Raw genomic sequence first — 12,682 nt, 5'->3', positions numbered from 1 at the left:
ATTTCACGTTTGAGATAAATGATAATATAAGAAAATGCTTTTCAATTGATTGGTCATTACTTGAAATTAATTCATAGTTTATATGCTTTAGTAAAAACAAAAATGATACAGGACTAGACTTATTAGGAATAAAAGATAAGAACATAGATGACTTCCTATCAAAATGGTACATTTCTTTGTTTCCCCTTTTTATTTTAAAAAATATATTCTTATTTCAGAGAGAAAAGGAGAGGGAGATAAAAACATCAATGTTAAAGGAGAATCACTGATTGGCTGCCTCCTGCTTGACCCTCTCTGGCGATCGAGCCCACAACTCATGCATGTGCCCTGGCCAGGAATTGGCCCGTGGTTGACACTCAATCATTGAGCCAGGCTGGTTGAGTTGTTTCACTTGTTCTTGTACTCTGAATACATTAGCAATGATGGTAATATTATAACACCAAAAAATAATAATAAAAGCAAGCTCAGCATCAAAATAAATATCTTTGTGAACCAGGAATGAAAAGGTAATGCAAAGTGCCAAGTAGAGCAGAAGCAATGGCTCCAGGGTTGAAAGCAAGCAGAGTCAACTGGTAGTTTGCCCCACACAAAAAGGGGGAGAACTAGAGTTAAGCTTTCTGCTTGAAAGGTCAAAAGGGAGCTTTTCAGATTATGTAACAAAGCTGAAAAGAAAAAGTGGGGGAGAGGGGAGGAGGGAGGGAACCTTGCTGTGGAGACCAAGCAGATAGGAGGTCACAGACTTTCTGTTACCAGGTACTAAACCAAGATGCTTTGCTGGTTTTGAGTCTGGTTACGTAACAATTGCAGTATCACAGTGCTTTCAAGGTGTCATAATAGACACTTGCCCTCCTCATATTCTACAGGAATTTGCAGATAGGCAATTACTGGCTTTGGTTCACTGTCTCAATGATGTCAGGACTGACTGTCAGTGATTCTCATTACCCTTTTTGTGGGGAATATATAGAGAGCCACCAGATCTATATTGTTGAAGTAAAATGTTACAACCCTTATGTTCATGTGAAAAATTGTGTTTCTTTCTCTTTAAAAACGAGTCAGATTTATTTAGGTCCTATGTTTCTTTCTCTTTTTTAAAAAATACATTTTATTGATTTTTTTATAGAGAGAAGGGGAGAGGGATAGACAGTTAGAAACATCGATGAGAGAGAAACATCGATCAGCTGCCTCCTGCACACTCCCTGCTGGGAATGTGCCAAAAACCAAGGTACATGCCCTTGACCAGAATCGAACCTGGGGCTCTTCAGTCCGCAGGCCAATGCTCTATCCACTGAGCCAAACCAGTTAGGGTGGTCCTACGTTTCTTAATCAGTTTTAGCAAATGAAATCTCTGAGACTTTGTAATCTATCCCAATTAGCAATTCCAGAAAAAACAACAACCTCTGGACATATAGAAGGGGTATTGATACAGGGGCTAAAATTCTAAAATAGAGCCTTTTAGTATAAACTTTTTATTTTTATTTATTTATTTTTTAATATATTTTATTGATTTTTTACAGAGAGGAAGGGAGAGGGATTGAGAGTTAGAAACATTGATGAAAGAGAAACATCGATCAGCTGCCTCCTGCACACTCTCCACTGGGTATGTGCCCGCAACCAAGGTACATGCCCTTGACCAGAATCGAACCTGGGACACTCGAGTCTGCAGGCTGACGCTCTATCCACTGAGCCAAACCGGTCAGGGCTAAACTTTTTAGATAAAAGTTTGAGACTAAAAATAATGCATCCATAATTTATAAAGAGCTCTTACAACTCAATAATAAGATTAGTCAAATTTTAAAAATAGGCAAAATTTGTGGGCATTATACCAAAGAAGACATATGAATTGCTAATAAGGTGCTCAATGGAATAGTGAAATCCTATTTTGTATCTTATAAAAATCTCCTTGAATGTTGTCTTGAAGCAACTTTTTGAGACATTTGAACTTTAGAAGATTATTGTGTCTCCTAAGGAATCTCCATAGGACCTGTAGGCTATCTAATTATGATTAACTAGTGGATCGGTGCATGAAATTTGCGCATGGAGGGGGAGGCGTTCACTCAGCCCAGCCTGCACCCTCTCCAATTGGGGACCCCTTGGGGGACATCCCTCTCACAATCTGGACCCCTCATCTTCCTGCCTGCCTGATCACTCCTAACTGCCTCTGCCTATCTGCCTGATTGCCCCTAACCCCTCTGCCTGCCTGCCTGATCGCCCCTAACTGTTCTCCGCTGCCAGCCTGATCTCGCCCCCAACTGCCCTTCCCTGCCTGCCTGATCACCCCTAACCGCCCTCCCCTGCTGGGCTGATCTCACCCCCAACTGCCCTCCCCTGCAGGCTAATCTCGCCCCCAACTGCCCTCCCCTGCCAGTCAATTTGGTTCTGATTGGTCAGTTTCTATGCCTGTCAGTGTCTCCGGGCCTATCTTCGGGCTTGATCACAGAGGTGGGTCTGATCAGCAGCCCCCGCAGAGGCCCGCAGAGAAAGAGAAAGAGAGTCGAGGCTGTTGGCGAAGCCCAGAGAGAAAGAAAGAGGCAACGGCTGATCAACAGCTGCCATGGAGGCTGCGGATCAGACCCTGCCTTTCCCGGCCTCTCTCTGGGTCTGATCCGCAGCCCCCTTGGCAGTCAGTGCTGGGTCGCTGTGCCCACACAGGCAGCACTGACTGCAGGACTGATTTTTGTTGTTCGGTCGAGCCTTTGGTCGGTCGTTATGAACCCTGGGTTTTTTATATATTAGGATAATCTATATACGTAAAACCCTAAGCGACCAAATGACTGGTTGCTGTGACACGCACTGACCACCAGAGGGCTGACACTCCAATGCAGGAGCTGCCCCCTGGTGGTCAGTGCACTCCCACAACTGGAACGTCGCCCAGCTGACCAATGGGTGCCAGACGCAGGGCTCAGGCCTGGCAAGCACCTCTGCGATGGCACAAGCCTTTCCCGATTGGGACTGACTGGGCGCGAGCCCGTGGCAGACGCAGGGGGGCCAGGATGAGTGGTAGTGGCAGGCCGGAGTGGCAGGCGGAGTTGCACTGCCGGTTTCGGCCTGATCCCCGCAGGCCACACTGAGGGACCCCACCAGTGCACGAATCCATGCACCAGGCCTTTAGTATTCCAATAAATGTCTAACTTGAGATTATACATAGTGGTTATTTTTCTTCGTCACTCTGAAGAATGCTAAAACTCTTGTGTGTTTTTTTGTTTGTTTTTTTGTCTTACATATAAAGGAAAATAAATCAGGAACTCTAGTTGATTTTCATTCAGTTGAAAATATTTTCTAATATTCCATTTGGTCTCTTTGACCTATATGGCTTACTTAAGAGTGTTTTTCTTCTTTAACTTCTCAAATATTTGATATTACCCTAGTTTTTTTTCCTGTATGATTTCTAATAATTCTTTTGTGGTTAGAAAATACACTTGATATAGTATTGCTGCTTTTAACATTTTTGAGATATTTTGTGGTTCAGAATATAGTATCTCCTGGAGAATGTTGCATTGTGCTTGAGAATGTGTATTCTGTATTCATTTAAAATACTAGGGGCCCGGTGTACGAAATTCGTGCACTGGCCGGGGGGTGTCCCTCAGCCCAGCCTGCCCCCTCTCACATACTGGGAGCCCTCAGGGGATGTCCTAGTGACGGCTTAGGCCCGCTCCCTGCTCCCCTTGGGGATAGGGCCTAAGCCACAGTCTGGCCTCCCTTTGTGGGAGGTGACCGGGCTGATCAGGGAAGGCACCTGCCCCATCACCCCGCTGCTGCAGCCACTGCCTGTCACCGCAACCACCAAGGTGTTTTCATCAACATGGACTCCCGTCCCTTTACCATGAAAAAATGACAACTTTTTAGGCATTTTCAGGAAGTGTCTTTCATATAATAATAATTTCTTTCTTTTTTTTTTTTTTTATCCTCACCTGAGGATTTGTTTCCATTGATTTTTAGAGAATGTGGAAGAGAAAGGGAAAGACAGAGATAAACATCAAAGTGAGAGGAACACTTTGATTGGTTGCCTCCTGCATGAGCGCTGACCTGGGCCCCGGCCAGGGAGAAGCCTGCAATCTAGGTACATGCCCTTGGTCAGAATTGAACTCAGACCCTGCCATCGGCAGGCCAAGGCATTATCCACTGAGCCAAACTGGCTAGGGCAGGATATGACATTTCTTAGCCCTCCAGCAGTGGACCTTCGTTTTTTTCGCCAGGAGTGTGGTGAAAAACCCTAGATCACCTTTTTGGATTCTTATTACCCAAGTTACTAAGAATATTACCAGTGGCATACAGGGAGCTTAACCAATGAGTGGTCAGAAAAGGTGTTTCCTCTGTAGATCACACCAATCTCGGCTTGGCTGCCCCCTCTGCCCCAGGCCTGATGCCTCTGGCCCAGGCTTCAGGCCTGGGCAGGGGACCCCCATCTCCCCCCGATCGCCGGCTCCGCCCTCGCCCAGACCTGACACCTCGGCCAGAGGCATCGACCCCATCACCCTCCGATCGCCGGATCGACACCTTTCCCAGGCCTTACGCCTCCACCAGAGGTGTCAGGCCTGGGCAGGGGACTACCATCTACCCCCAATCACCGGCTTCTGGGCGGCTTCTGGGGCTTCTGGGGCTGGCCTGCGGCCCGGGATGGTGGCTTGTGCTGGCAGCTGTGCTGTCCTGCCCTGCCTGCAGTATGCAAATTAGCCGCCATCTTTGTTGGCGGTTAATTTGCATATTGTGCTGATTAGCCAATGGGAGGCATAGTGAAGGTACGGTCAATTACCATGTTTGTCTATTATTAGATAGTATTACATCAGTATATGGAAGTGATATGATTATCTATAGTAGTAATAATAAAAGCATAATATGCTAATTAGACTGGGCCGCCAAATGATCTTCCAGACCAAGCCGCCATGGCAAGGGCCGAGGCAGAGGCGGTTAGCGGTGATCAGGCAGGCAGGCGAGTGTTTAGGGGCAATCAGGCAGGCAGAGTGGTTAGGGGAGATCAAGTAGGCATGCGAGTGGTTAGGGGCGATCAAGCTGGCAGGCAGAGTGGTTAGGGGCATTCAGGCAGGCAGGCAGAGTGGTTAGGGGAGATCAGGCAGGCAGGTGAGCCATTAGGGGCAATCAGGCAGGCAGGTGAGTGGTTAGGGGAGATCAGGCAGGCAGTCAAAGTGGTTAGGGGCGATCAGGCAGGCAGGTGAATGGTTAGGGGCTATCAGGCAGGCAGGCGAGCAGTTAGTAGCGATTAGGCAGGCAGGTGAGCACTTCGGGGCGATCAGGCAGGCAGGCAGGTGAGCGAGCGGTTAGGAGCCAATGGTCCCAGATTGCGAGAGGGATGTCCGACTGCAGGATTGGCCCTAAACTGGCTGTTGGACATCCCCCAAGGGGTCCCGGATTGCGAGAGGGTGCCGGCCGGGCTGAGGGACCGAATTTCGTGCACCGGGCCTCTAGTTGAAGAATAAGAAAGGATTTGAGTAAATGGAATCTCAGTACTCATGGATGATAGACTGGATAGTGTAAAGATAACAATTTTCATTCAGAATTCCTATAGAGACTTTTTAATGTAGGCTGAGATGTTTATTCTAAAATTTATGTGGAAAATTAAAGCCAAAGTAACTTGGAAGTATAACAACTGAGAGGGGGAGGATGGTATTGTTGGATATTTCTATACCCAATAATAAGATGTATTATATAGTTCTAATAATTAAGACACTATCATTGATGTAAGGATGGACAAATAGACTAATGGAAAAGGACAACGAGGCCCACCACAGACCTAGGCTTATAAATGGAAACTTGAAATATGATTGTGATAGCATTTCATTATAAACCCTGAAAGAATCAGTGTTGCAATTGGTTATCCATCTGGGAAAAAAAGTTCTATTGCTTTACACAGAAATAAATTTCAGGACCTAAACTTGAAAAGCAACACTGCAAAACTTTTTTTTCTTTAATCTTCATTGTTGAGAGTATTAGAGATGTCTCCCCGTTTTTCTCCTATTGTCCCCTTCCTCCTGGTTCCCACCTCATCCCAGGCCTTCACCACCCTATATTGTCTGTGTCCATATGGGCACAGACAATGCATATATGCATATAAATTCTTTAGTTAATCTCTTACCATCCTCCCCTTGTCTCTGTGATTAGTCAGTCTGTTCCATGTTTTCACACTAGTGGTTCTATTGTATTCGTCAGTTTATTTTGTTCATTAGATTGCATATATAAGTGAGATCATGTGATATTTGTCTTTCTCTGATTGGCTTCTTTCGCTTAGCATAATCTTCATGTCCCTCCCTTCTATCTCAAAGGATAATAGATCTTTCTTTTTTATAGCTTTTTTATCCACTCACCTACTGACGGACACTTGGGCTGTTTCCAGATCTTAGCTATTGTAAATAATGCTGCTATGAACATAGGGGTGCATACATTCTTTCTGGCTGGTGTTTTGGGATTATTAGGATATATTCCTAGAAGTGGGATCACTGGCTCAAATGACGGTTCTATTTTTAATTTTTTTGAAGAAACTGTGTGGTTTATCTTTATAACTTTAAAGTAGGGTAGTAACTACATGTAAGACACAGTAACTACATGTAAAAAGAAAAACATGTTGAATTGACTGTATAGAAATGTAAAACTTTTGTACATCAGAAGATACCATCCCCGCAGTCAAAAACATGGCTGAGTTGTTCGGGAGAATATATTTCTAATTCATAGAAGTGACATAGTATTAGTAGTCAGTATGTATGAAGAGCTCTCATATTAAAACAAAATAACCCAACTGGAAAATATACAAAAAATGTTTCAGGCCATTTGCAGAAACTCGAATGGCCAAATGAAAAGATGCTGAATATTACTAGGAGTTATCAAATGAAAACATTAAGATATTTAACACTCATCAGACTGGCGGTAATAGAGCATTTGCCAGTTTCTTGTGTTGCCACAGCACCCTTATGCACTGAGTAGTTTTCTCAGATGTGTGGAGAGAGTTTGTCAATACTTAGTAAAGCTGAAAGGGAGTACTTTTGTCCCTGGTTTTGTATTGGGGGAAACGCATCCACACAATGAGCCATGAACAGTAACATTTACGATAATATTCTTGGGAATAGCAAAATTTTGAAAATGAGCCAAATGTCCTAACATTAAGAAGATAATGGTATATTCACACAATGGAATAGAATAATACAGCAGTTAAAACGAATTAACTAGAGTACACACATCAATATAAATTTCAGAAGGTAAGGTTGGATATGAAAAGCAACTTCTATAGAATGACTTGTTTTGTATGTACCACATATATAAGATTTTGTTTTGTTTTTACAATTAATTAAACTTTGAACTTACTCAGATTTTATTAGTTTTCCACTTATGTTCTTTTTCTGTTCCAGGATCCAATACATGATACCAAACTGCGTTAATAGATTTTTAAGAGAGCTGATGACTGGTGTTTACATAGTATTACTTTAAGAAATTGAATTTGTTCAAACATAAGGAAGGGAATGCAGACAAATCAACACAATTTGTTGAAACATTAAACCTTATTTTTATATGACAAGTGAAATTTAAACCAAATAAAGTCACAGGCTTGATCATTTATACATACTAGTAAATGTTCCTAGAACAAATAAAAAAAATGTAGGATTAGAACAAATAGCTGTGGAACAAATTCTTGTTACTGGTATAAGTTTTTAAACATATAAAACAATTCTATATATTTTATGGACTTATAAATAAGTAGTGATAATATAAAATATTTTTGGAAATAATACTAAAATCTGGGTAATGGTTTCTTCTGGAAAATGACTCAGAATGGGTTCACAGGAGACTTCAGTGATACTTGTACTGTTAGGCAAAGCATTATAAATAATGTGAACAAATGAATTTTTGAAAGTATACGAAATATGGGACTGTTGACATTGGTTCATAAAAATGGGGACCTGTGGGTTTATGTTAATGTTATTTCAGTATTTTCTTATTTTTTTCTTTATTGTTCAGTATTTTATTGTTGTTTTGAAACGTGTAATTTAAAAGAAAAAATATGGTTTTGAATATCTTGATGGTTTTGAACATTTTGAAAAAATTAATACAATGGAAATATTTTTTAGAAAATATTAGAGTTATAGATGTTTATGTGCTTAACTAAATTTAAATTTTCTGTAGTGGTTTTTAATTTGAATTAGTGATGGAGAAATATTTAATTATATTCTCAGTATAAATAAGACATATACATAGATTGTTGTATTAAATATAATTTGGGGGCTTAGAATTTGTTTCAATAGATGATATCATGTTTAATTTCAGTAAGCCACATGTTAAAAAGGTGACTTTTTATATACCCTTCTGGCCCCAAGATTATGGCCAAAGGGACAGCAAGGTCACCAAGAATAATTTGGAGGTTGCCAAGGACTTGTTTTAAAGTGTTTTCAAGTCTGACCGAGAACTCTGACATTTAGAAAAATTAAGATGTGAATATTTAAAATAATTTTTTCTTTTCAGGATTGATTTTAAAGAAACTACTTCACACAGGAAACTCCTTGAAGGTATATTATTATATTTCTTTTCTATGACTTTTTAAAAACTAAAGCATATAGTAATTTTCCTATATCTACTTTTTTCTAAATAATTTTGAATTGTCTGTAGTCCACTTAATTGAACTGAATTCACTTAAAATATAACAACATATTCAATATGAAAATACATACTAGGTTGACCAGTCTATTGGAAAACTATTGTTAAAAACACACAACTATTTTACTTTTGCCACTGTCAGAAATACTTTATTCTGTGGTCTCCAGAAGACAAAGGTTAGTCATTCAGCAAATTATTCTTCATTCATCACAGTTATTCTTAGTTGTAGAGGAAAGTAGGGAATGTACATAAATTTTTTTTCTTTTTTATTATCTCCTTGTACTCTGGTAAAGGGAAGCTACCCAGTCAAAAGTATCTTGCTGTAGGTTAGATAAAAGTCATATTGTAGGTACTTTTGGCATCAAGACGTGGTTGTATCAGTACAAAGGAAAAAGCCTTCCTATATTTTTATTCTGCTATCTGGCTAAACCATGAGGTGGAAGCAGTTAAATAAATGACAGTGGTCATTAACAGAGCTGTGTTAGGGTAATTTCCAAAGCTAACAGTGAGGTTAGGTTATTGAAGAACTTTGTGTTTTGCTTATCCGAGTTGAATTAAAAAAATCTTTTCCTGGGAGAGAATTCCATTCATTGATTGAAATATTTATTGTCTTTTGTATACAGGGCATTGTTCTAGGTACTTAGTATATAGTAATAGGCCAAAATTCCTGTTTTGCAGCTCAGCAGCAAATGATAAGTAAATGAGATAATTTCAGACAGTGAAAAACTTTTTAAGAACAATAGCAAGTTAGCTCACCAAGATCCCCATAATCATTCCTCCTCTTAGTGAATTCATTATAGCAAGGAACTGTAATTGCCCTCTCTCTTCTTGCTGCTTAGATTAGACTAGGGGTTATGTAAAGGAGGGAAGGAGAGGGAAGTAAACAAGAAGGAAATGATTTTCTGATTTTTTTTTACAATTGGAAATTGTAGAATAAAAAATTACCTGATGGTTTTAAGTTGTTATAGGCCAAGTTCATTCTTTATTTGTACAAAATCTTTTGAATTTAGATTTACAGATAATGAGGGTTTAAGAAAGGTCATAGGTGTTATATCCACCCTCCCTTTCTTTCTCCTTCCACCTTCTTTCTACCTTTCCTATCTATCTTTTGCAAAGCATCATTATGTAATCCTGTTCTAGAGGATTTTGGCCTTAAAAAGAAGAAAGTATTTCCATGATAAGTAAAAATATTGTTTTCCATTTTATTTTAGATCAGGCGGGAAGGTGTTCGTCTTTTCTTATTATGGTTGCAAGCTCTTCAGAGTAACTGTAGCAAAGAGCAGCTTTGGATGTTTTCATGCTTAATCCCTGGATTTTCTGCACCACAATCTGAATATGGACCTCGAACTTTAGATAATCTCATTAATCCTCCACTCAATCTTCAAGAAAGTAAGATTATGAGATCTTATACATTAGTATTTAAAATTTTCTGTGTAGTTTGATAATATATATATTTTTAAATCTGTACATTTATTCACAGTAATCCAAGGCCATATTTTAAAATGTAGGTTTCATTATTATTCAGGTATGATGAGGCCAACAACAGATCAGGAGACAATTGCCATTAAAAAAAATATTTTGTTATTCAGAGTTCCTAAGAGGAGAGGGCATGCCACACTAGGGAGGGTGGCCATACTGGGAAGCACCAGGGTTAGTCGGATGGAGGAGGGAGGTGAGTTGTCCCTAGTTGTCTGGTTCTTGGCCCTAGGGTGATTGGGTCAGAGGAATAGTGTCCCTGAGTGTGAGCCAAGTAGAGGAGGCAGTGGAGGGGTGAGCTCTGGGTTGATTGGTTTGCATATAAAAGGTGAACTGTCAGGCCTATCTTTACTATCTCTGAGAAATAAGTAGTTGTGGAAGAGAGATTCTGTCCAGGCCATCAAGGCCCTGGTGTCAAAGCACCAAAAATACATAGTTAATACAGGCTGTTTACATTTATCTCTAATATCTGAGTCTCACATATCATCTTGAATCCTTGAGTTAATTTAGATGTGCATTAAAGCACATGTATGGCCCAGTCCATGTGGCTCAGTGGTTGAGTGTTGACCCAGGAACCAAGAGGTTACAGTTGGATTCCTAGTCAGGGCACATGCCAGGGTTGCAGGATTGATCCCCAGTAGGAGGCATGCAGGAGGCAGCTGGTTGATGGTGTTCCTCTCTGAATGATGTTTCTCTCTATTCCTCTCCCTTCCTCTCTCTCTAAAAGTTAATAAAAAACATATATTTTTTAAAAAGCACAAGTGTGTTTCACTTGATGCGAAGAGGATTGTGAAAAAAAAATTGATTTCTGTGAGCTTAATTACTTAGCTGATAGTTACTGAGGAATAGATTTAGAGATCTGCCTGTACTAAATCAGGTACTGCTACTTACTAAACATTGAAAAGAATTCAGCTAGTTGTGGGTTGCTTTTTCTTGAATTTGCTTTTGTTATCATGAATATTTTTGAACATCTGAGAAGTAAAAATATATCAAAGTTTTTTATTTTATAAGTGCACTTTTGCAATCAAGGAACTAAGATGTTAATTTTTCGTGGGTTTTTTTTTTGTTTGTTTGTTTTTGAGAGGGAAATTAGTATTTCATCCTTTGAATAAAGGGGCTACCTTAAACAGTAAGCATGGTCTTTACCTAGAGCAGCGGTTCTCAACCTGTGGGTCGCGACCCCTTTGGGGGTTGAACGATCCTTTCACAGGGGTCGCCTAAGACCATCAGAAAACACATATATAATTACATATTGTTTTTGTGATTAATCCCTATGCTTTAATTATGTTCAATTTGTAACAATGAAAATACATCCTGCATATCAGATATTTACATTACGATTCATAACAGTAGCAAAATTACAGTTATGAAGTAGTAACGAAAATAATTTTATGGTTGGGGGTCACCACAACATGAGGAACTGTATTAAAGGGTCACGGCATTAGGAAGGTTGAGAACCATTGACCTAGAGTAATCAGATTGTCTTTTCATTGATGAATGAGCACATTCTTATTTATGTTTCTCATCTTATTATGGAACTTTTGTAATAGATGCTCTTAATGTGAATTTTAAAATAACGTGAGGTCTTTCCCAAGTAAGATTTTATTTACTCTTTTTTTGAATGTGTATGTCTGTGTGTGTGTGTGTGTGTGTGTGTGTGTGTGTTGTTAATCCTCACCTAAGGATATTTTTCCATCGATTTTTTAGAGAGTGTGGAAAGGAGGGAGACAGAAAGGAGAAACATTGATGTGAGAGAGACACATTGATTGGTTGCCTCCCACACTAGCCCCGACCAGGGCTGGGGATTGAGCCTACAACCGAGCTGTGTGCCTTTGACTGAAATCAAACCCAGGACCCTTTAGTCCGCAGGCCAACCCTCTATCCACTGAGCTAAACCAGCAAGGGTGAGATGTTATTTACTCGTAATTCCTACATATCTCTTTGTCTAGTCCTGTGTTACATTCCCTCAATCAAGGGTTCATGAAAGAGTTGATTATTAAAGTTTATGATTGTTGTGACGGACTATCAGAATGACAGATTTATTTCAAGGTTTAATCATTAGACTGTTTTCAAGCAGTATTGCATATGTTTTGCAATTAAATGTTATTTGGGTTATATTATTGCATTGTTAAATTTATTTATTTATTTATTTTGTCTTTGGATAGCTCAAGTTACTATAGAGGAAATCACTCCTCTTGTTCCCCCACAATCAGGAGATAAAGGACAAGAAGATCTCACAAGCTATTTTCTTGAAGCACTTTTAAAATATATAGTAATTCAGGTACATGTTATTTTCTTTGATATTACCCCATTATTATCCTGTGTGGGTAATCCCCCTTCACCTCTTTTACCATTATTCTGTTATAGTAGATATTTACTTATTATCCTAAAGAAGGAGTGACAAATTTTTACTTTTGAAAATATGTTAATATGTCTTTTCTGAAATAAAAATTATTGGAGACATTATGAAGCTCTTAGAAAGGAAGCTAGAAGGAGAAATTTTTATAGTAGACTTTTCATGTATATACCTTCTTATGTGAGTCCGTTGAATTTACTTTCTAATACTTTCATTTATAATTAGCAGCTGTGGTACTTTAAATGCAAATCTAATATC

The 12,682-nt window shown here is 39.6% G+C and overlaps 1 protein-coding gene across 2 annotated transcripts in view; it reads left to right on the top strand.

Moving 5' to 3' along the window:
* The window catches only part of RALGAPA1 (Ral GTPase activating protein catalytic subunit alpha 1), a 275,949-nt gene that overhangs the window by 42,266 nt on the left and 221,001 nt on the right, over positions 1–12,682 (top strand). For both annotated transcript variants that reach the window (XM_059710675.1, XM_059710684.1), the window contains exons 5-7: positions 8,461–8,504; positions 9,804–9,981; positions 12,234–12,349. In XM_059710675.1, coding sequence (XP_059566658.1) covers positions 8,461–8,504; positions 9,804–9,981; positions 12,234–12,349 — 338 coding nt within the window. The remainder of the gene's footprint in view (positions 1–8,460; positions 8,505–9,803; positions 9,982–12,233; positions 12,350–12,682) is intronic.

This window comes from Myotis daubentonii, chromosome 1 (genome assembly GCF_963259705.1).
Source record: "Myotis daubentonii chromosome 1, mMyoDau2.1, whole genome shotgun sequence".
Classification (NCBI taxonomy): Eukaryota; Metazoa; Chordata; class Mammalia; order Chiroptera; family Vespertilionidae; genus Myotis; species Myotis daubentonii.
The sequence above is the reverse complement of the archived record's forward strand: the minus strand, read 5'-3'. Positions and strand labels throughout refer to the sequence as shown.